The following is a 25,416-nucleotide window of genomic DNA, read 5'->3' as shown; positions in this document are numbered from 1 at the left end:
GCTTCATCATGTTCCTGTTTAAAAACAAAGGCCACTATTTCCAAGCACAATGCACATGATATGAAAGAGTGGAGAAGAAATCCAAGATCACAGCAACCAGAAAAGGGATAAAGAATGAAGGCATGAGAAGCATAAGGAGCAAATCCAACACATTCAACGAGTAAAATTAACAGTTTCATGAGTTTAATGTACAATTTGATTGGAGAAATACAGAAAGATCTGTCAAATAAAATGAATTGTGCTATTTTGAAGATGCAGAAATAGAGCACATCTTGTCATGAAATCCAAGGTCAGCAATGGGGGATAGATCCTCCAGTATAATTTGCTAGAGAGGCTAGCTCTCTGTCTTTCTGGTGCTGGCTTCTGATAGCAAAGGTTCAAGTTCTCCTTTCCGGTATAGCTTCACAGTATCTGCACAGCATTAAGCATAAAGAGTTCGGTTACTTTTTACCTTCCAATTTTGATGTTCTTATTGACAGTTGTTATTTTATACAAGTGATGAGTTTCTAGGCCCCCATGCAAGGTGAATTGAGCAAAATGTAAGGATTTAAGGTGTTGTAAACCCTAGCTGAAAAAAAGGCAGAGAGTTCAAGTTCATTCAAAAACTCATAATATCATACAACCATGGTACAAGTCCAGGATTTATGAGTACTTCTGTCTGGGAGTAATTTCGGCAGGGGGAATATAGTAAGGAAAATCTAATAAAAGATTGTGAAGAAAAGGCATACAACAAAATTTAAACGAAGTGTAACCAAGAAATTAAGAGGAATAATAGCAAGGATTTAAGAAGGCAAAAATGCATCTTCTTGTTTTGATTATCTCAAGGAATATTGAATTATATGTGACAGCAAAAGAGGGAAAAGGAAAAACAACTTAATGGAAAAGTATTAAGATAAGTGAGGCCTTTGAAATAGAAATCTTATAAATGGGCATTTATTATTAAGGAGGAAAAAACACATAGACAACGCACCTGTACAACCACCAATGTGTTTGCCCCCTGATCACAGAAGGGAATAAAATTTGGGTAATTATCATCAGTCAACGTCCACATAATTAAAATATAAAATATCTTTATACAAATAATTAAAATACATAGTTCACAGCATAATAAAATGTGAGAGACTTTTTCCGAATACAGGCTCTGGCCATTTTCACATCAAATGAAAAGGATGGTCTTCAAAAATAACCTATTCCTATACATAAATGTGCAATCTTATCGATCACTATTTTCACACTGTTGAATTCGTCTCATAATCATTTTTTATTTCTGAACTGTCAACTAGTGTGCAAACCTTAACATACTTCAAGACCTAGAATCATCAAAGTGCATACATTAGCATGCAAATCTTAAACACAGCATTAAAATAACTGTATGATTTTCAAATAAAAATCTCCAGTACTGTTTATGCAGAATGGAGCAGTATAGATAATGCATGTGGAATCCCTGGAATGATATTTATATATAAATTACTGTAAAAATGGCATTGTTTATCTTGTTTTTATTTGTGAATTTAACCATTAGGTATTTTTTTTAAGACAGAAACAAAATTCCAATGAGAATCAGACTGTAGATTGTAGAACGGCTGGTTTTTCATAAAATCTTTATTTTTAGAAAGGCAGTCTCTCATAAAATCCTAAATTGCGAGTTATTTTAGTGTTCCTCTTATTGAGGAACAATAAACCTTTAAGATGAAGTTATTCCAAGTACTCTACAATTAAAATTCCAGATATATTTTTATAATTGGAAGCTATGGCTCAAATATTGTTTACCTGATACAGATCCAAATTTCCTTTAGTTTCTTGTTCATCATGCACTACTCATATCATTTTTCTTTTCTATAACATGAACCCAGTTGAACCATTTGTTCACCTCTATCATGTAGAAACCAGTAGCAACTCGGTTCACTATAATTCAATACTTGTTCCTAACCATTTCTCTACATCAGTTCAAGAAGATATTATATATATATATATATATAATTTTAGATCTGAAACCTCTCCCAAGCTTATGCTCTCCTTTCTCTCTTCTTTCTCTTTCATCATGTAAGCCCTTCAAGCCCCAAGCTTTCTTCAAAGCTTTCCTCCCATTGTAAGATATTTCTCCTTATGTATAATATAAATATGTTTTGATTACCTCCTATATGGATGGTTTTTAATTAAGTTTTGTTTTCATTTCATTTTATGTTCTTGTACCTCCTACATGGATGGTTTTAATTAAGCTTTGATTTTAATTTTATGTTTTTTATTCTTGTACCGCCTATCATGGATGGTTTTAAGCTTATAATGAACTAACAAGCTTTTGGTTCCTTCTCTTTTTAAATTTCTTTGGTTATTTATTTTGTTTGATTTCTAACCCTCTTCTTTGTTTTGAATCATGGCATAATTCCTGTTTTCATTGCATATGACCTTGTCCTGGGTGTCTATGGTATCAGAGCCATCGGGAAGGGAAGTTGGGTTTGTTTTGGGTGTTTTGGCCTATCCTAGGATAGGTAGCAGTGTGCCTAGGAGCGCGAGCCCTGCCGGTTGAGCCGTTGTTAGCTGTGGATAAGTGTTTGTTAGGCTGTAAGAGGGTTGGGGTGACGTCTCATAAGGTTTGTCAATCTGCTATTAGGCTCTAGATCAAAACCCTAAAATGAGTTCAATTTTCAGAACCATGTCTAGGAGATCCAGTGATTCTCAAGATACTGTTGTAAACAGTGAAGAGATCAATTATCCTAAGATCCAAAATGATTTAGATGATTGGAAGTTACCCAAGGTGTCTAATCAAGAAATTTATAAGAAATGAACCTTTAAGTTCTTCACAGATTATACCATCAAGACCTCTGAAATGTCTGTTAGCTTAGAACAAGACGACCAAGTCATAAGACTTCTAGATAACAGATCCATTGAAAAGCATAAGAGAGATGGCTATAATTTCATACACTTTGGTATGATTCAAGTAGCAGCTAAGCCCTTGACAAGATTAGGTTTAAACACCTCTATTGTCATGTGTTTAAGGGATAATAGGCATCTCGAATATCGAGATTCTATTATAGGCACAGTCCAAGCTGGACTGAATGATGACCCAGTTTATTTCCAGTGCTATCCTAACTTCACAGTTAGAATAAGAGATGCAGACATCTTAGATTTTGTTGTCCTGTATATTAAGACCCATGACTTTAAGATCAAACCAGGAAACAATTTTGTTTCAATCATAACCAGGTTTGCCTATAAGAGCATGAACACAAGCGTTGGATCTGGGGCTCTTTGCACCAGTCCCAAAGGTGAGACCACTTACTTTCACTCGGATATGCTAGATAAGTCAGATTTCATCATTCCCAAGAAGATCTTGTGGAAAGATGTTGAGTTTCCTGAAAATTGGCATTTTGCTAATGCTGTTCCAGCCATTGCACAGCGATCTGAAAGTATTGAACAAATTGTTCAATATCCTGATGGAGGAGGAGAACTGGTTTTCTCCAACTCTTTCAGACATTCCAGTAGTCCTAGAGTTTCAGTTTATGAACCCTCTAGAGCTTCAAGCTCTTCTTTCCCAGTTAGAACCACTAGGGAAGAAGAAAGATCCAGCTCAGGAAATCCAAAGAACATTAAGCTAACAGGTGTTAGAAGTCACACCAACGTGGCTAGACCATTTTACACAGAGGAAAATGAGTCTACTCAGGAATCCCAACAAGATGAGTCCCCTGTTATGTCTCCTACATATTCCCAGATGATTAACACTATAAGCCTAAGTGATGAGGACTTTGAGATCAACAAGGATCTCTTAAGAAAGGACTTCTATTCTAAAGTCAATAAGCAAAGAAATGATTGGTTCTTTAGCACTGTCCCTAAGGTCATTAGAACCATTTACCAAGAAGAATTCTATGCCTACTTAAGACAAGAAAAGAAAAATATTAAGTTTTGGATTTTGTTTGAACTCTTCAAACAAGAGGATTATCCAGATTATCCTTATAAGCGTGTTAATAACACTAAGAGCACTGATAAAATTAAGTCCTTTGAATTTTCTAAGGAATTCCAGGAAAATCCCCAAATCAACCAGGCTTTTGTTGATAGGATTAATCAGAAGTTTAAGGATAATCTTGTTGCCCCTTTGACTGTTCAGCCTCATAGGAGAATCAATATGGTTAAAGGTGATATTAGTTCAGAAGAAGAAGTTGATGAACTAATTAAAATGTTTGAGGAACCCCATAGTCAAATTATTTCAAAAGATATTAACAATTTAGAAACCTTTAAGACTAGGAATTACTATCCTAGACCTACATTTCCTGACATGCAGTTTGAGGAAAGAAATCAGTATACTCAAGCCTCATACACCAGTGGTACTATCCATGAATGGAACATAGATAGTATGACCGAGTATAACATACTCACTAAGCTTCAAGAAATGACCATGGTAAGTACAGCCTATAAATTAAACAATAGACTGCCAGATCATGCTGTAGCTCAGACCATTGTTGCTGGGTTTACAGGTCAGCTTAAGGGTTGGTGGGATAATTATCTCACTTTTGATGATAGAAATAGTATCCTTAAAGCCTATAGGATTAATGAGAATAGTGAAGTTGTTAAGGACGAAGATGGCTAAGATATAGAGGATGCAGTGGCTACTCTAATCTACTCAATATCCAAGCACTTCATTGGAGATCCTGCAAAAATTAAGGATAAAACTGCAGATCTCTTGACCAACCTTAAGTGTCCCAAACTTCATGATTTTAGGTGGTATAAGGAAGTCTTCCTAACCAAAGTCATGCTAAGATCAGATTGTAACCAGTCTTTTTGGAAAGAAAAATTCATCTCAGAATTAGCCAAGCTTTTCTCTGAGAGAATTAGAATCAAGATAAGGGAACAGTATAATGGTCAAATCCCTTATGATAAGCTAACCTATGGTGAGATTATAAGCATTGTCACAGCTGAAGGGATTAAGTTGTGCAATGACTTCAAGCTTAAGCAACAAATGAAGAATGAACAAAAAATCTACAAGAATGAATTTGGATCATTCTGTAGCCAGTTTGGTTTCAGCCAAAAGGAAACTATGCCTCCCTCTAAGCAAAAACCAAGCAGGAAGCCTAGCAAAGATAAGTTTTACCACAGTAAGAGAGGTACCTATGACAACTATAGGATGAATGATACTAAGCAGACAAGACATGTCCAAAGAATGGTCAACAAAGATACCCAGAAAAAGGTAGAAACTCCTTTAGATGTCAAGCCAATTATTTGTTTTAAATGTGGCAAAGTTGGCCATTATAAAAAAGATTGTAGAGTTAAGCAAAAGATTAATAACTTAAGTGTCTCAGATGACCTAAAAAATATGCTTTGTAAAGTAATGTTAAACTCCACAGATTCTGAATCAAGGACTGATTCAGATAATGAAGATGACATTAATCAACTAGACAGTAGTGGTGAAGTTTCTAGCCAATCTTCTAGTGACAAAGCAGAATGTATTAAAGGTAATTGTAATTGTCGTCCTAAAACTATAAATGTCATAAGCCAAGATCAGGAATTTATCCTAGATACTTTAAGAAAAGTTGAAGATGAAAAGACTAAGCAAAATCTTTATGAAGTTTTTAAGAAATCTGTTGTTAAGGTAGAAGCCAAGAAGACTGTTAATCCTTATAACCTTAATGATATCTTAAACAGGTTTGACCAACAGTCTCCTAAGGAAGTCAGCATTAAGGAACTTCATGAAGAAGTTAAGCAGTATAAAAAGGAGATTAAAGAGTTAAGACAATTCATAAGTTTAGGTCTCTCTGATCTCCAAGAACAAATCGATAGAATTGTCAACCAAGGAAACCTTATGGATATTCCAGAATCTTCTCATGTTAATGATAATGAGACAGATACTTTTTTTAATACTGTGAGTAGGGTTATCTTCCAAAGGTGGGAAGTCTCCCTTACTATAATAGTCAAAGATAAATTTGTCTTTGATATTATTGCTTTGATTGATTCAGGAGCAGCTGAAAATTGCCTTCAAGAAGGTCTTGTACCTATTCCTTTATGCGAAGAGACTAGTCAGTCTCTATTTGGAGCCAATGGAAAAAGACTTGCTATTAAGCATAAATTAACAGATGTTCATATCCGTAACCATGACATCTGTATTAAGCAAACCTTTATCCTTGTTAAGGATCTTAAGGAAAAAGCCCTTCTAGGAATACCCTTCTTAAGCTCTATTTATCCCTTGTGGGTAGATAACCAAGGAATAAGAACAAAACTTTTTGATAAGGAAATTCTTTTTGAATTTGAAAACATCACTCTTTGTGATCAAGAAATTAATCTTGTTAGAATAGATGATCCACCTAAGATATTAGGTACCCAATTCATTCATAATCTCATTATAAATGATATTTTAAGCATTCCTTTATGCATTTCAAAATTTCCAACTGCTATTTTGAACCAAGGAATTTTAAAAGTTGTTTTCACATCTGAGAAAACAATTAAGTATATAGCTTTTAAGTATAATTTAACTGATTGGATTATTTTAAACCCTAATTTTCAAATTAAGTTTATTAAAGGAGAAAGTTCCATTCCTAATCACTCAACTCATGGAATTTGTAGGGTTCACGAGACCATGGCCCCTAAAAAGAATACCCAAGCTCCTAACCAGAAAACCCAACCCAGTCAAGCTCCTTCTCCCCATAAAATGCTATGGAGCCAACAAGTTGAGGAAGAAGAAGCAAGGCTTCATTCTTCTAACCCTATGCCTAACAAGATGATGACCTTGTACTATGATCATTCTGATCCGGCTAATCCAGTCAAGGCCACCTAGTACCCAGCCATTTCAGGGTCCCAGACCTTCAAGCAAGTCACTAAGGCTAATCCCTCTCAAAAGGAATTAGCATCAAGCTCCTCTTTTTCAAACAAGCAAATTGTGGTGGCTGCCAACCCTACACCTCTTTCAACAAAATCAAGATATTGGCAAAATGATTTAAATCAACCTCTTTTGGTTATTGAAAGATAATTTTTCTCTGAAAACCCCAGAGAATTTGCTGCAAAAGCTTTTCAAGAAAATTTTCATTATCCCTCTGGTGATATTTTAAAAACAAGAGAGTTTTATGAAGCAGTCCTTACAGAAACTGGATCTATTAAAATTAAGCATAATGCTGACAAATTCAACAATATGGGTTTGGCATTCTCCACCTGCCATATATATAAGATTCTTACTGTCAAGCAATGGGGTGGAAATCCTAATCTTTCAAGGGAATTTTCTGAACCATCAAAGCCAAGGTTTTTTAATTATTGGGATTATCAGAGAGCACGGTTTAATGCTTTTCTGATCTAGAATAGGGACTTCCATCATTCATGGATGTTCTATTTTCCATCTAAGAATCAACTTTCCTCTTTCCTATTTTGGTTCTACAATTGGTGGATTTATTATGGTCCGACTATTAAGATTTTTCCTAAGCCCATCCTGGATGGCTTTGAGCTATTCAGAAGTTCTTTTGATATCCCCAAAGAACTTTCAGCTTTTCCCCCTTTACTATTCTTTTTCAGCAAATTTGGCCTTGCTTGGATAGTCCAATGGGACTATATTATCATTACAGACGAATCAGCAGTCTTTCCATCTCTGGGAAGGACTTTTAAAACTAAATTGTGGGATGCCTTGAAAAATGATGCATCTATTGATGCAGTCAAGCAGTATTTCCTCAAGAACCCCACACAAGTCTCAGCCAGTGATGATATGTCTCAGTTTCTCCTCAAAAAGCAACAGTTACAAGCCATGCTCACAGCAGCTAAGACCCCTCAAGATTTCCAGAAAATCCTTGAAGAAAGGAGCTCAAGCTTCTCCTAAGAAAATTCTTATGCAGAGTCTGATGATTCAACAAGCTACCTTTTGAGACAATGATGATGACTGTGAAATAATCCTTCCTCCAATAAGAAGATCTAAGTAATCATCAGCCTTATGTCTTCCATCAAGAATATTTTACAAGTTTTGCAGTTTCTGCACCAAAAGCAGCAAGCATGTGACTACACAGTCTAAAGAAGCTTGTCAGAAGTCTTCTCAGCCGAAAGTAGGTTTTTCGGTGGATTTCGGTGGAAAAGTGAATTTTACTATTCACTATTCATGCACGAGGTTACTATTCATCTTTTTGCCTATTTAAGGAGACTTGATCTCCATTTGTAAGCACTCATAATTTTAGATTTGAAACCTCTCCTAAGCTTATGCTCTCCCTTCTCTCTTCTTTCTCTTTCATCATGTAAGCCCTTCAAGCCCCAAGCTTTCTTCAAAGCTTTCCTCCCATTGTAAGATATTTCTCCTTATGTATAATATAAATATGTTTTGATTACCTCCTATATGGATGATTTTTAATTAAGTTTTGTTTTCATTTCATTTTATGTTCTTGTACCTCCTACATGGATGGTTTTAATTAAGCTTTGATTTTAATTTTATGTTTTTTATTCTTGTACCGCCTATCATGGACGGTTTTAAGCTTATAATGAACTAACAAGCTTTTGGTTCCTTCTCTTTTTAAATTTCTTTGGTTATTTATTTTGTTTGATTTCTAACCCTTTTCTTTGTTTTGAATCATGGCATAATTCTTGTTTTCATTGCATATGACCTTGTCCTGGGTGTCTATGGTATCAGAGCCATCGGGAAGGGAAGTTGGGTTTGTTTTGGGTGTTTTGATTACCTCCTATATGGATGATTTTTAATTAAGTTTTGTTTTCATTTCATTTTATGTTCTTGTACCTCCTACATGGATGGTTTTAATTAAGCTTTGATTTTAATTTTATATTTTTTATTCTTGTACCGCCTATCATGGACGGTTTTAAGCTTATAATGAACTAACAAGCTTTTGGTTCCTTCTCTTTTTAAATTTCTTTGGTTATTTATTTTGTTTGATTTCTAACTCTCTTCTTTGTTTTGAATCATGGCATAATTCCTGTTTTCATTGCATATGACCTTGTCTTGGGTGTTTATCACCCAAAACAAACCCAACTTCCCTTCTCGATGGCTCTGATACCATAGACACCCACAATTTCCAAGAGCATGTCAAGGTACCTATCAGAGTCCTAGGTAACCCCCGTCAGAGGAATTACCGTCACCAGTGGGCGGAGAGCCCCACTTCGCTCTAGTCACTAAGTAAGTCATGAGTGAGAGTTCCCACTGGTGTCACGCCTGAATTTGGCACGTCAGGTCGAGGGTTCTGATACCATAGACACCCAGGACAAGGTCATATGCAATGAAAACAGGAATTATGTCATGATTCAAAACAAAGAAGAGGGTTAGAAATCACCCAAAATAAATAACCAAAGAAATTTAAAAAGAGAAGGAAACAAAAGCTTATTAGTTCATTATAAGCTTAAAACCGTCCATGATAGGCGGTATAAGAATAAAAAACATAAAATTAAAATCAAAGCTTAATTAAAACCATCCATGTAGGAGGTACAAGAACATAAAATGAAATGAAAACAAAACTTAATTAAAAACCATCCATATAGGAGGTAATTAAAACATATTTATATTATACATAAGGAGAAATATCTTACAATGGGAGGAAAACTTTGAAGAAAGCTTGGGGCTTAAAGGGCTTACATGATGAAAAAGAAAGAAGAGAGAAGGGAGAGCATAAGCTCGGGAGAGGTTTCAAATCTAAAATTATGAGTGCTTACAAATGGAGATCAAGTCTCCTTAAATAGGCAAAAAGATGAATAGTAGCCTCGTGCATGAATAGTGAATAGTGAATAGTAAAATTCACTTTTCCACCGAAATCCACCGAAAAACCTACTTTCGGCTGAGAAGACTTCTGACAGGCTTCTTTAGACTGTGTAGTCACATGCTTGCTGCTTTTGGTGTAGAAACTGCAAAGCTTGTAAAATATTCTTGATGGAAGACATAAGGCTGATGATTACTTAGATCTTCTTATTGGAGGAAGGATTCCTTCACAGTCATCACCATTGTCTAGAAGGTAGCTTGTTGAATCATCAGACTCTGCATAAGAATTTTCTTAGGAGAAGCTTGAGCTCCCTTCTTCAAGGATTTTCTGGAAATCTTGAGGGGTCTTAGCTACTGCGAGCATGGCTTGTAACTGTTGCTTTTTGAGGAGAAACTGAGACATATCATCACTGGCTGAGACTTGTGTGGGGTTCTTGAGGAAATACTGCTTGACTGCATCAATATATGCATCATTTTTCAAGGCATCCCACCATTTAGTTTTAAAAGTCCTTCCCAGAGATGGAAAGATTGCTGATTCGTCTGTAATGATAATATAGTCCCATTGGACTATCCAAGCAAGGCCAAATTTGCTGAAAAAGAATAGTAAAGGGGGAAAAGCTGAAAGTTCTTTGGGGATATCAAAAGAACTTCTGAATAGCTCAAAGCCATCCAGGATGGGCTTAGGAAAAATCTTAATAGTCGGACCATAATAAATCCACCAATTGTAGAACCAAAATGGGAAAGAGGAAAGTTGATTCTTAGATGGAAAATAGACATCCATGAATGATGGAAGTCCCTATTCTAGATCAGAAAAGCATTAAACCGTGCTCTCTGATAATCCCAATAATTAAAAAACCTTGGCTTTGATGGTTCAGAAAATTCCCTTGAAAGATTAGGATTTCCACCCCATTGCTTGACAGTAAGAATCTTATATATATGGCAGGTGGAGAATGTCAAACCCATATTGTTGAATTTGTCAGCATTATGCTTAATTTTAACAAATCCAGTTTCTGTAAGGACTGCTTCATAAAACTCTCTTGTTTTTAAAATATCACCAGAGGGATAATGAAAATTTTCTTGAAAAGCTTTTGCAGCAATTTCTCTGGGGTTTTCAGAGAAAAATTATCTTTCAATAACCAAAAGAGGTTGATTTAAATCATTTTGCCAATATCTTGATTTTGTTGAAAGAGGTGTGGGGTTGGTAGCCACCACAATTTGCTTGTTTGAAAAAGAGGAGCTTGATGCTAATTCCTTTTGAGAGGGATTAGCCTTAGTGACTTGCTTGAAGGTCTGGGACCCTGAAATGGCTGGGTACTGGGTGGCCTTGACTGGATTAGCTGGATCAGAATGATCATAGTACAAGGTCATCATCTTGTTAGGCATAGTGTTAGAAGAATGAAGCCTTGCTTCTTCTTCCTCAACTTGTTGGCTCCATAGCATTTTATGGGGAGAAGGAGCAAATATATATATATATTTCTCTACATTACTATAATTCAATACTTGTTCACTATATATATACCAAAATTTTACTTTCTGACATCACATTTACTTGATTGGTTGCCACCTCTGAGAAAATGGACCCTAAATAAGTTCAAAGGTGGTCTTAGAGCAGGATGAGCAGGATGCTAAGTTTGGGCTTTTTTGGGTCTCATCAATTTAGAAACATGAAGGATTATTTCAAATGGTTATTTTCTGGGGTTTACAGGCAAGTGCATGAGAGAGAGAGAAACAAGCTTTGGGAGGAACTGAGAGCATTAGGGGATCTTAGGAGGATGCTGGTGCATAGGGGGCCACAGGACCAAGTTGTAGTGGAATATCCATGATTTTCTAGTATTATGAGCTTCAAATTGGAAAAGAAGATGAAAGATCTAAAATAAAACCCAAAGTGAAGTTAAGAAATTTTGGAAGCATTTTCATTAATAAAAGCAAGGGCACTAGAAGAAATCAGTTTTGGGGATGCAAGGGAGAGAAGAGGCTTACAGTAGAATATGCAGGGAAGAGGATTAAGGAAAAGGAGGAACATAAAGGTTAGCAGAGTTGAAAGATGTACAAAGCCAGCACTGTTATTTTTAGTTTATTTAAACCAAGACAGTTGAAATATAGAAGCAAAAAAAAACCTATCAAATGAATTGCCAATTTCTGGAACCAAATCCACTGTTTTTAAAAAAGTGAAGCTGCTGTTACAGATACATGATATAGGCCAACAGTCAGGTATCAAATGCCCCATGATACTGCTGCCAAGTGCCAAATGGTCTATGGATACCGCTCACAAGTGAAAGCTGAGTGGTGCAAGGGCATGTGTATGAATATCAGACCTGACCCGATCACTGCATAGATCTCCCTAGTGCTTGGCTCTGAAAAAAGCTCTAAACTATGCAGTTAAAATACTCAAGGTGAATGACTCACCCTTCGATGCAGGAAAGCATATCTCATAAAGAGAAGGAAAGACAATAGAAAGAGATGGAACACAAAGTTCTACAGGACAGAAACCAGAGGGCCAAGCCAACCATATTGGGAAGCTGCTGACGGGGGTAGAAAAACCAAAGAGGAAGGCAATAAATATTGAGTGTCTTGATTCTTTAAGAGCTTGTAGTCGGATCATGGACACTGAAGACAGAGATGACAGGATTTTCTTCAACAAATATTGGTTCAGACGACCAAAAGTAGCTGAATATGACGAGATGGAAATGACTCTCAAAGGTTTAGGGAGAAAAAAGGCCTGGCCTAGATGGTTTGACAATGGTATTTTGGCAGCATAACTGAGAGACTGTTAGGGGGAACAAGACAGGAAAGTTGAATGGCCTAGATACCATAATCATTTTTCTGGTTCCAAGAAAATGGTTTAAAAAGGAACTAAGGGATTTCACACCCATTAGCCTTACAGTTGATTTATAAATTGCTGTGAAGTCATTAGGGTGGTACCTCAGGCAATCGTTAGCATAGATGTTTTTGCAGCTCAAAACAATCTTTTGGAGGGTCATCAAATCGTGGACAACTGCAGTTACCAACAAATGTAAGACAGGAGATTGAAGAGTACAATAGCAAAGGCTTTCAAATGCAACATTAAAAAGGCTTTGTATCACATTGACTGAGATTTCTTGCGTATATGCTGGCTGGATTGCAGTTTTAGGAGATATGGGTGAATTGGATTAAGAGGAGAATTTTTCATGGTCAGACTTTTACTTCTAGTCAAAAGCACCTTGTTTGTTTTCTTAGAGAGCTCTAAAGGATTGCACCAAGGGGATTGCCTTCTCTGTTCCTTTTCATTATAGCAATGGAAGGATCTTAGTAAGCGTGTACTAGAACTGTTAATGGTGGCTCCATGAAGGGCTTCTTGATGGGGGTGAAAAACAAGAGGGAAAGACCATCTTTTACCCACTTTACATGATACAATTTTCTTCTGCAAGGCACATTTTGACAACTTGAAATATCCTAGGCTCTTCTGTTCTAGTCTGAGGTGGTGTCAAGTGTTCAAGTACACTTGGATAAGAGCAAATTTCTTCCTGTGTCTCAGGTACAGGGTGTTCTGAGGTTGGCAGCAATACTATGATGCAAGGTTAGATCCTTGCCATCCTCTTATTTGATTACCCTTAGGTGCCTCCTTCAAATCTGAGGTTGTTTGGGACCCTGTTTCAGAAATCTTTTTAAGGAGATAGGCCCCAAAAACAAAACAAAAACCCATGATACCTTTCAAAAAAGTGAGAGGTTAATGCTTCCAAAAAGCACTTTGTTCACATTCACCATTCCATATTCAATGAGAAACAGGGTTGGCCCAGTTGGGAAGCTGCAAAAGGATTTTTTATGGGTTGCTATAAAAGGAGGAAAAGGTTTTGCATTTGCCCACGTGGAAGATGGTGTGCCATGCAAAGAATAGGCACAGTTTGGGTATCAAAATGAATTTCAATGCATACTAAAGGTGTGGAGTTGCTCAACTCTAGGTGTAGCTATCTTTGTCAAGTCATTGCACACCCCTCTCTAATTTAACAGAATCAAGCTGATGGAAATTCCCCGAAACTCCTCAGTAACAGATACCCATAGTAAAGTACGATAGCAAGTAGAATCCCACAGGATTTCTATGATTCTCTATTACTTTTCACTCTCTCTGTCCATATCACCTAAGGAAATAATATGCAAATGACATGAGTTGCACCCTACCACAACACTCAACCACTAAACATTCTCCCAAAATCCACCATGAAGTTTGCAATGTCTCTAGGTGAAACTGAGGAGATATTCATCAGATGGAACAATCTTTGCCAATGCTAGTGCAGTGAGACAATGGAGGAAGAGACAGTCAGCTATTTCTCTACTGCCTATGGGTAGTGGCTTTAGTTCATTGATCATCTTATGAAGAGAAAGTAAGGAAGTCTCATTTAACTGGTTGTATGAGGTAAAATGAAGAGTCTATCAATCACCTTCCAGAGGCTAAGCAGAAGAAATTTTTAAGAGGGCATGGTGAGGGGGGAGGAAGGAGATTATCCTTTACACTAGTGAACCACATAGGCTTAGTGGGGAGTGGCATGCCCTTTCTCGCTCAGCACCTTCTCTATTTCTTTTCTTCTCCTCACCTGTAAATTGCACACTCCCCATTATGCCCCCTGACATATTTTTCATATATTGCACACTCAACTATCCAATTTATTTATTTATTTATTTTATTTTATTTTATTTTATTTAAAAACCATTTCAACCATGACTTAAGCAAAGTGGATAAGAAATAAGCAATAATATCCGGGCACATTGCACTAGCATAAAAGAGGGTTGGGGAAATAAATAACAAGAGTATGAGTATTATCCTCAGTCATGAAAATAATATATGCTATGGAGTTCACATTTGACAATACTAACGACATGATCTTTCATGAAGGCTCATACATCAAGTCTCAGGCAACAAAAGGAGGCTGACTCTTGAAGGTTTTGTACTATTCATGATTTAAGCATTTGTGCCAAAACAGTTAGAAAACAGAATATAATCAAGGTTGAAGCATGCTTTTGCACAACTTTATGCATTTTTTTACCTATTTTTATTTTCCTTTTTGGGAGCCCTTTTATACATATTTTATAAATGTCATACATATTTTTTACTTCTCCTATTAAAAGAATGATAACTTGTAGATCGCCTTCAGCGAAGGAATTAAATGAGGCCTAGATAAACTACAAGGCATCTTCCAAGTCAAGTATATCAAAACTATATCACAATAAATATAAGCACTTCTTACCAATAAAAACATTTGGAACAGTATGTTGTCCAGTAAGCCTTTCCAGCACCTTCTGCAGCTGTGGCCCTTGGGGTCCTGAAAGAGAGGAGAAATTCTTGAACATACACAAGATCTGATCCATTTAAAGTATTATATAATGCAAAGGGCCAACTAATGGTCAGGATTGATTTCATGATGTTTCCAATTCTCTGGAGGAAGAGTATATATTAATTACAAATCTATAATATAATGCTTATTTTATGAACAGAATCTAGAAAATAACAAATGTGAAAGAACAAATATTTTTCCAAGAACTAAATTTGAAGTTTTCATCAGAAAATACATTGCAACAGAAATCATCTCCAAAGAAAAAAAAAGGAAAAAATAAAAATTCTGTTTCTCCTGTGATTTAAGAAAAGAAGCAATTCACGTAGCAAGTTGGTGATGACATTAAGTTTCAATGAATTCCCAAGAGATGACACTGCAATAGAAAATCAGTTAAGAAGAAGAAGACATTAAGTTGGTGATGACATTAAGTTTTGATGAATTCCCGAGAGATGACATTGCAATAGAAAATCATTTAAACTTGCCTCTACTGTTTTATAAGAAGAAGAAGGGGAAAAAATTGACTCTAGTGTTTTATAAGAAAAGAGGCAATTCAGCCAGGGAGTTGCTGATGACATTAAGTTTCCAGCATTGACGGAACAGACACTGCCAACATAGCATGCATGACACCAAGCAGGGTGAGGGGTCCAAACCCATGAAGCCCCAAATTATAAGAAATCATGTATATATATCTCTAAGGAGAAGGGGAAAAGATAGAAGAAATGATCATATATGCTGTTGATCTTGAAAATGCTTTAGGTTACTCAAAGAATACCAATCAAAGTTTAGTTTAGCGAAACTCATTTAAGTCAATAATCATTAAACAAGTGTCTCCTTAATCAACCTTGTGGTCCTACACAAAAGGATCTAATCAAAAGAAATGAGGCTCAAAAGGATGCCTAGAAAGGCTTCACTAGTAGAAGTCCAAAAGGAAGAAGAGAACTAAAACAAGTCCCAAACTTCTTTGAAGGTCCACCACCTAACCTAAAAAATCATCACATTCCTTTCTTACGAAACAATCTAAATCAAAGAGAGGCTAGAAATATGCCCAAGAGTCCTACCTTGAGGACATCCTCCTAAACCCTTAAAGGATATAATCAACACCTCCTCTACTTTTATGGAAGAAAGAAACTCAATACCAGACTCCCAGCAAGTTTGAACAACACAAACAAGTTTGAACAACATGCGCCAAAGTTTGCAGATCTTCCCAAAAACTGGCATCCCATCAATTAGAGTGTACCCTATAAATACCTACAATGACCTTGTGTCATCATAATGCATAACTCTCTATGAGGAACCTCCATAGCCACTTTCCTAAATGGGCTACATTTTGAGAGGGGTGATACTTAGCAGCAACTTGCCTCTCATAAGGGGTCTTATTTTATGCATGATTAAAAAGACATCTTCCTTCAATTTTGCAAGATTAACCCTCCCAAAGGTTGTGTCAATTACAAGCCCCTTCACCCCCCCACCATCAAAGGGTTGATCCACTACTAGGACTAAGTCCCAAGCTTTAGCAGACCTAAGAAGCCTCCTATCAGTTTTGGTTGCCCCTAATACAAGCTTGGATTGATGAGCATTTCCTCCATCATGAGTTGTAAGCCTCCAATTGGTTCCAACAAATGGTTGCACTCTTAAGCTCATACAAGGGACCCAAGAATCCCTTAAGCTCATACAAGGGACCCAAGAATCCCTTAAGCTCACTTCGAGTTCTCACCAAGCACTCTTGAGAACTCCTACCCCCCTGAGCTTGCTACCAATTCACCTCATCCTCTCTCTTCTCACATTTTGTTCCCTTCTTTCCTTAAACCTTGAAAACACATTATCTCCATAGCTAACCTCCTTAACAAAGACCTACCATCATCATTGATCAATAAAAGTTAACCAAAAAATCCATTCTAAGAGAAGTATCTTAGCAGCAAATATAATCCTATGATTTCAACTTGCTCCATTGATAGGTAACCATCAACTCCTACCAATTCTCAAGAAATTTTCTTAATAAAGCCTCATTCATCAAAGGCAGGCTTGCAAACACTTCCAAGGCACACACACTATTGTAGCTAGCAGGTTCAATTAAGCTACAAAGTTCTCTATAACACCATGTAGGCCCTTCCATAAAAACTCATACAATGTTAAACCCACCGATTTTCTTACAAGAATATTATATACATATGTATGTGTGTGTGTGTACATGTCTATAAGATGGATAGAAAGTTGCAAAAGGGGGCCACAACCCAAGTAGATATTAAGCATAAAACATGCACACAAGAAGAACAAGGGGGGAAAAATCAATGAAACAACAAGAAACAAATCTACCTAAAATCTGCTTCTCAATTTCCTTGAGCTTTTAGTCCATCATTTACACACTTCCGAACATCCTCCATTTCCACTCCTTCCATAAACCCCAAGCTAAACTCAAAAGCACCAATCTTCAAACCCTCACCCTTAACCTCCCTATGCCAGCTGGGTATCATCCATCCTGTGCTTTCTAGAGTGTTTATTACACCACATGAACAATGACTAAAGATCTTGGGAGACCAACCAGTGAGGCATCAAGTGATGGCTGTATCCATGTCCATCTTGAACATGCAGTGCCAATTTGGGATGATTCTACCTCTCTTCACTTACTGATTGATGGTCAAGATTTTTTACTACACCACTAAACAACCCAAGAATGCCAACTTCATGGGACCTTGGACACTAAATCTCCTTAGCTGGAAAGATATAAGCTCCGAGATTGATTACCTTCATACAAAGTGATTTTACTAATCACAATTGAGTCCAATAAAGGTTCAATACTATTAGAGCAATACCTTGCATTAACATAATAAACAAACTAAGCGAAATCCATGGCTTCCAATCAAAAATCAATCACAAATTCATATAATTCAAATAACACATATAACAAGTGAAGTATAGAGAAAGAAGAATACTCACCCATCTCGTCCAATTCAATCACAAAAGGTTCTACACCAAGTCGCTTGAACAAAGATTTGACCTCAGAAGAATACCTTCGTAAGATAAATTCAAATACCCCATTTCAAATTCTCAAAGTCAAACAAAATTAAAAGCAAAATCCGCCACAAATACATCATAGTGGTGTGAAAGTAAAGAAGAAGAAAAATCAACCCTTCGTTTGATCGCTGCGAAAGGAGGAGGAAAATCGAAACTCAATCTTGAACTTTTGATTTCCAATCATTCAGCAACACCACCCCCAACCCCATTTTCCTTCCTTGTCCTCAATTTTCCCAGCAACCAAACGGCGTAAAAGAAGAAAAGAAACCAAAAATACAGAGAAGTAGATAAAGTTGAACTCACGAACACCAGGTTTTGGAGTAGACAACAACTGGGTTCTCATCCACTGTCTTCTTCACGGTCTCTTCCAAGCGAGACCCAAACGAGGAAGCCATAGCCCGAACCAGCACAGGCCCGTATCTTCTATTGCCGGCATGGCCGATGCCGAAGCTTCTGGGGATGTGATTGCTGTGAAACTGTACTGAACGAGTAAGAAGATAAGAAAGCAAAAGAGGAGAAGAAGAAGAAGAAGGAGAGAAGCCTCGAGAAGAAGAGAAGGGTGCGAAATGGGAAATGGATGCTGCCATTGCTGTAATGCAACGAACTTCTGTTTGCCCCTGTCGGTAGCCTTTTCCCAGTTTCTTCCTTTTGGGAGCGGTCCTGGCTGGTGGAATGTTGACTCCCTAGTCCCTGATTGGTAAAGGATATTGTTACTGCCATTGCATCCACCGTTGATTTTTATTATTGTTATTTAAAAAAAATTATTATTAGAAAAATAGTTTTATTATTAAAAAATCACGTAATGAAAAATATTTTATTTTGATGACTTTCCAAATAACATATTTTCAATAGATACACCATAATAATTTGTTTATTAAATCCAAAATATAATATTTTTAATAGATGCATCATGGAATTTTGAATAATTGAGACAATATATTCTTTTAAATAATTTTAAGGTTTTCTTCTAGGTTCCAAAAAGTATTAGGAAAAGAAAAAAATAATTAAGAAAAACAATTCTCTCATGTTTGGCTTTATCATGCAAAATACAAAGAAGAAAGTTAAATGTAATTAAAATTATTAAAATAATTCCATATTTTAAAATCATTTAATATTTATACAAAGAGTTAAATAAGTGGAAAAAAAATTGAAATAGTATATAAAAATAATTATCTATTTTTCCTTTTCATTTTCTTCCCTTTAAATTTTTTGGAAACCAAACATAAGCTTAAGTATTTATAATCCTGAAATTTATGGTTGTAGTAATTCTTTTTATAACGTTTGATATTATGTCATTTATACATAAAAGTATATCAATTTGATTGTGATAAAAGTGGATCTAAATTCAAGGATTAAAGAGGTAATTTTGAAGACTATTTTTGGTTTCTAGAAAGTATTAAGAAAAGAATAAAAATTGTACAAAAAATTATTTTTTTCATGTTTGATTTCACAATGAAAAATATGAAAAAAAATAATAATTAAAATTAGTTACAAATTTATACATTTTAAAATTATTTGATCATTATATAATGAAAGAAAATAAGTGAAATAAATTTCAAAAAGTATATAAAAATAATTTATTGATTTTGAATATATTTTTTTATTTTCTTTCACTTTTTCTTTCGATCCACTTTTCTTCTCTATTTTATTTTCCTTACATTTCTCTCAAATTTTCAGGAACCAACACAATCAAAAGGTTGATACTTATTACCTTACTAGATTATGAACATTAGTTTATAAGAAATTTACATGCAATGAATAGTAGATTACAAATTTAAAATTATTTCAATTAAATTTTCATGAGATAGTGGAGCATACTTGATTCTCCTTAGTGAAATGTTGAATCAATTTTAAAATTTGATTTGAAATGAACCAATAGTTTCTTATAGGTTTCAATGTTCCTACTTGGGCTCACATTCTTTAGTGGCATATGATTTTAGAAACTTTTTTTTTAATTAATTATATCCTATATAAAGGTGTTTAAGCATAAGCATAAAGGTGCACATGCATAAGCACAAAGTTGCATAAATTCTCATAATTAAGTGATTTATGGTTTTTGCTTAGATTATTTAGTTAATTAGAGTTTGTCTAATGGGCTAATTAATTAAATAATACTTAATAGGTTAAATTAAGTGACTTCAGCCCATATGATGGACTCTAATCACTTAAGCCCCCTAATGGTTAACATAAAATCTATTAGGGTTTAGGTTAAACAACTTTTGATTTTCCTTTCTCTAAAGAGAAACCCTAACTAATATCCTCTTAAGGTAAGAGAGAAGTCTACACTTATCTCTGTGCTAGGATCCTAACAGAGAGTCATTAGATGGAAGATGCTTTTATACATAAAGCATAAGGGTGCTTATAAATAAGCACAAGGTTGCTTATACATAAGAGCAATATTGCATAAATGTTTATAATTAAGTGACTTATGGTTTCTACTTAGACTATTTAATTAATTAATGCACATCAAATGGATTAATTAATTAAATAGGACTCAATAGGTTGAATTAAGTAACTTAAGCCCATATGATGACCTTAATCACTTAAGTTCATTAGTGGTCTATATAGACCTTGTTAGGGTTAAGGGTAAGACAAATTTTCATCTTTCATTCTCTAGAAAGAAAACTTTAACCACTATCCTCTTAAGGTAAAAGAGAAGTCCACGCTTTTCTTTGTGATCCAAAGGAGAGTCATTAGATGGAAGATGTTTGGTCTTTGAGGTACTATTTTCAACTTGAAAAATGATTTTGGGACATCTAAATTTAAGATATGTCTTGAAACATCCCAAAACATAAAAGTTAAAAATTGACATTTGTTTCTTTTACACAAAGAATCTAGTAACATGCTACCTTTTTTCAATCCAATAAAAGGGTGTATTGGATTTTGGGTAGAGAAAAGTTGAGAGGGTTTAAGTATATATTTTTTATGTTTATTAGTGAATTTGATTTCTCTCTTGTGGACGTAGGCAATTTGGTTGAATCACTTAAATCTTTTGTCTTCTCTATTTTATTTTATTATTTTGTTGTGTTTGTGTTAAGCCTCAATGTCTAAATTATGGTTTAATATATTAGCAAGGATCGGCCCACAATTCTAGAAATTTAGGTGTGAATTAAAAAATCAATTACATAAAAAATAAATTACAATATTTGTAGTTGATTTTTTTTTTTCTTTTGATTACCTTTGAACAAGTTGAAAAACTTTTAGTTTGTTTTGTATATTGATTTAGTTGTACTAAAATTTCACTAAGTATGAAAATAAACCAATTTTAAAAGTTTCTTAATTTGAGAAAAAAAAAAAATGAAGGGGTTTGTTATTTTCATGATGGTAATATTCAAAATAATTTTTTAGGATTTTTATTTTTAATAATTTTACTTAGACAAACTTTTTCATAAGAATTTTAATAAAAGTTGTTATTTCATAACTACAATTAAAAAGTTAGATTTTGATTTACTTGGAATTTTCATTTGAAAATATTTATTCATGGAATTCAAATAAAGAGTATTTTATTATTTACATTGTAAATGGAAATATAAATGACAAAATAATAAATGAGGACATTTACAATGCCTTTTCTTGTGTCAATGTTTAAAAAGTATGAATCAAACCTGTGATGTCCCACATCGGATAGGGGAGAATGTTTCTGGCGCTATATATATAGAGGCTCCTCTTAACCAAGTAGACGTGTTTTAAAGCCGTGAGGGTCCCATTGGGCCCAAAGCGGACAATATCTACACGGTTGGGTGTGGGCCATTACAAATGGTATCAGAATTGATCCCCAACCCCAGTGTGAGGGTTTGTTTGACTTTGTCTATTTGGCCCCGCAATCTCATGGGACACAACGAGGACGTTGTGTCTGCATGGGGGGGTGTTTGTGATATCCCACATCGGATAGGGGAGAATGTTCCTGGCGCTATATATGTAGAGACTCCTCTTAACCAAGTAGACGCGTTTTAAAGTTGTGATGGCCCATTGGGCCCAAAGCGGACAATATCTACACGGTTGGGTGTGAGTCGTTACAAAACCCTTCACAGTTACAAAACCCTTCACATGTAATAAACCGGGAAGAATTACAACTTTAGGAAAATGTTTCTTATGAAAAAGGAAAAAAGAAAAAAAAACAATTGAGGATCCTTCATAGGAAGGAACAAGTGTTGAGAAATAAAATTATTATTTTGGTTAGTATTACAACAATATCATAGGATGGAAGAGGCTACCCAAGAGTTGGAATATAACCTACAATTGGAATATAACCTACAATTCAAATCTTGAGCTCCTTGTTTCTTCGGGTAAAATCATCTACAAATTTCAAGGATGAAATTTATTTTAAGGAGGGTAGAATGAAATGAATTGAAGTTATTAAAAGTTTAATATTAGTTTGCTAAGTCTTTTAACAAGGATTAATGACTCAATTATTCATTTAATTAGTTATTTAATTATAGAAAGTGATTAGTTGAGTAATGGGTATGTTAAACAATATTTTAAGACCTTAGAGTGTGACAGTTTAAATGGTTTAATTTTCCAATCGATGGTTTCAAAGCTATAGTGTGAAAAATATGGGAAAGTTATTTTCAAGATAAGATGTTTGACATAAAATTTGATACTGAGCACTTTGATTGAAAGAATAATTTTTATTTAGTAAAGTACTATTAAAGATATTTTAGTGAAATAGGAGCGTCTTAAAGCATTACAAGGAAAGAAACTAGAAAACATGAAAATTGAAAAGATATCGAAGCAAAAACAGTAAACACTATTCATTTAAGTCTAACTCATAAAATAAAATATAGTGTTTTGAATGAAAAATCTCATTCTAATTTATGGAAAAATTTATAAAAAAATTATATGTTGAAATACTTAACAATAAATTATATTTGAAGTAGTTAGATGAGTTGAAGATAAATGAAAGAATTGTTGTTAAGGATCATGTAAATAAACTTAATAAGTGAACAACTCAATTGTTAAGTGTAGAGATCAAGATTGATGAAGAAGATCAAACTATTATTTTATTAACCTCCTTATTAATTGAAATCATATGAGACATGGCCACACTTTTAGTTAGAAAGACAACATTTATTGTGGATGAGGTGTTAACTACTCTTTTAAAGAGAGAAAACACTAAACAATCAAATAATTTTTTTTCATACTCAACAAGCTCTTGTGATAGAGTTTGAACCATATCATGGTAAGTAAATCATGACAAAGATATTATGAAATGAGAGATTATCGTTCCCAATCATATTCTTAAAGGGAAGTGAAATGTCATTATCGCTAAAAAAGAGAGAGACATATCTAGAGATATTACGAAAAATTGATAAAGTATCTAGAAAAAAAAAAGTTGAATCCTAAGAGACTTCAAAATTTGCTAATATTGTTAATGAAAAGTTTGATAAAGATGATATTATACTTGAGAAAAGGTTTTTTAACTCTTTGATTTTGGATTCTAGATGTTCTTTTCATATGTGCTAGCATATGAAGTGGTTTGGTGCCTATAAGAAATGTAATGTTAGTACTGTTTCTACTAGACAATAATTGAAGCTTTAAAGCCATTGGAATTGGTACCGTGAAAGTGAAGATGTTTAATGGCATTGTCTAGCTATTGATTAATGTTAACCATATTCCTAAATTAAGGACTTTGGAGGTTTGAACACTCCGAGCTATGAATTTTCTGCAAAGTATGGTATTATAAATATTAATAAAAGTGCTTTAGTAGCTCTAAAGGAGGAAAAGACAAAAAATTTATGCACCTTGATTGGGAAGGCTATTTTAGGTGGGGTTATGGTTATAGAGTCTGCTATAATAAATCTTACATTAATACTGAGGAAGTTTCTAAAGTAGAAGAGTGTGACATGATGTTGATATTAGATGAAAAGCATAATAAGTCTTAGTTTATTGATTAACTCGTGTATGGAGATACTTGATTATCTGAGTATGATGTGTTGTATGAATGAAAGTTTCAATGTAAACATATTAATGCAAGGTTACCAAGATAAATAAAAAAAAAAAAAATGTACAAAAGATACTATAAAGAATATTAGATAGGATGAAAAAACATATACAACTATTAAGTTCCGAAGCATCATACATTTCTCATCCTAAATTGTAGGCCCTTTTACTCTACCAAGTGTCTCCTACTCTTTATCACATCTTTATCTACTACGTGTAGTCTTAATAAACTAAAATTTTTCTTTCCCAACCTATAATATTTATAGAGAAATCTTTAGTACCTTTTCTTGAGGAACCTAATGACAATGATATTTGAACTTAAGAAATATTTTATTTAATTTTTATATAGGAAAAATATATATCAATTAGGAATTTGATACGATTTTCTAACATTATACATGGTTTTTGTTAGAACACATGTTTTTGTGATCAAGTCTTTCAAACGGATTTGATAAATATTCGATCAAGTTTCTATAATTTTTGGATGATGTAGTTTTAGATTGATTTATAATTCTGAATTAAATATCTTTTGAAAAAATCATTTAAATTAATTGTTTTTTCAAAACATGTCATAACAAAATTATTTTACATAACAAGAACTGTGTAAGTTTGGAAGTATTTTTCAACCATCACTTTTTAAATTATTATTTTGAAAAATGACAAAATTTGAAACCCAGGCCAAGTTGGGTCAACACTATAGATTTTGTATTAATTAAATGCACATTTGGATAATTTTCTACTTTTATTTTTAAAATAATTTTTTTTATACAAAATGTAGAAATTCTTATATAAAAAATAATTACATACCTTATATAGTTGAAAACACTTTTTAAAAATACAAAAAAAAAAAAAAGTTTTCTCATGTTTGATTTCTTTCATGGAAAATACAAAAAAAAAAAAAAGTTAAATAGAATTAAAATTAGTTAAAATTTATATTTTTCAAATTATTTAATATTACAATAATGAGAGAGAAATAAGTGAAACGAGTCTCAAAAAATATAAAAAAATAATTTATTGAATATTTTCTTCTTTATTTTCTCTCATTTACATTTTCCCTTAAATTTTATAGAACAAAACATAACCTTAATTTCTTCGAGTAACCATTATTTGGTTTTTTTTAATACATATTTCAATTTCATAAGAAACAAAGAAAAAATAAATAAATTGATAAAGAAAATCATAAACTTCTCTAAATGAGCCTAACTGCTAGAGTACTTTTAACTTTTCAGGGAGGTAAAAGAAAATTAAGAAAGGAAGCTTTTCCAATCCAATCCTTCCATTTTTGGATCCTCAAAATAAGGGAAAGAAAAAAATGTTAAGAAAATAGTTTTTTCATGTTAGGTTTTATTATGAAAAATACAAATATATATATATAATTATTTAGAAATTTATATATTTTAAAATTATTTAATCCTTATATAATAGATGAAAATAAGTGAAATAAGTTTAAAGAATACTTAAAAATAATTTATTGACTTTTAACCTATTTTTTATTTTCCATCATTTGTTCTT

General features: G+C 34.0%; 1 protein-coding gene across 1 annotated transcript; it reads right to left on the bottom strand.

Moving 5' to 3' along the window:
- Positions 1-132: 132 nt before the first annotated feature.
- On the bottom strand, positions 133-18,676 carry LOC100265126 (monothiol glutaredoxin-S10). Its single transcript, XM_002267016.5, has 5 exons — positions 18,268-18,676; positions 17,887-17,960; positions 14,866-14,940; positions 971-997; positions 133-411 (listed from the first exon to the last, which is right to left on the bottom strand). The coding sequence occupies exons 1-5, from the start codon at positions 18,549-18,551 to the stop codon at positions 335-337; spliced, it is 537 nt and encodes a 178-aa protein (XP_002267052.1). The 5' UTR covers positions 18,552-18,676; the 3' UTR covers positions 133-334.
- Between the last annotated feature and the right edge of the window lie 6,740 nt (positions 18,677-25,416).

Source organism: Vitis vinifera, chromosome 7, assembly GCF_030704535.1.
Source record: "Vitis vinifera cultivar Pinot Noir 40024 chromosome 7, ASM3070453v1".
Classification (NCBI taxonomy): Eukaryota; Viridiplantae; Streptophyta; class Magnoliopsida; order Vitales; family Vitaceae; genus Vitis; species Vitis vinifera.
This window is presented reverse-complemented; position numbering and strand designations above follow the sequence as displayed.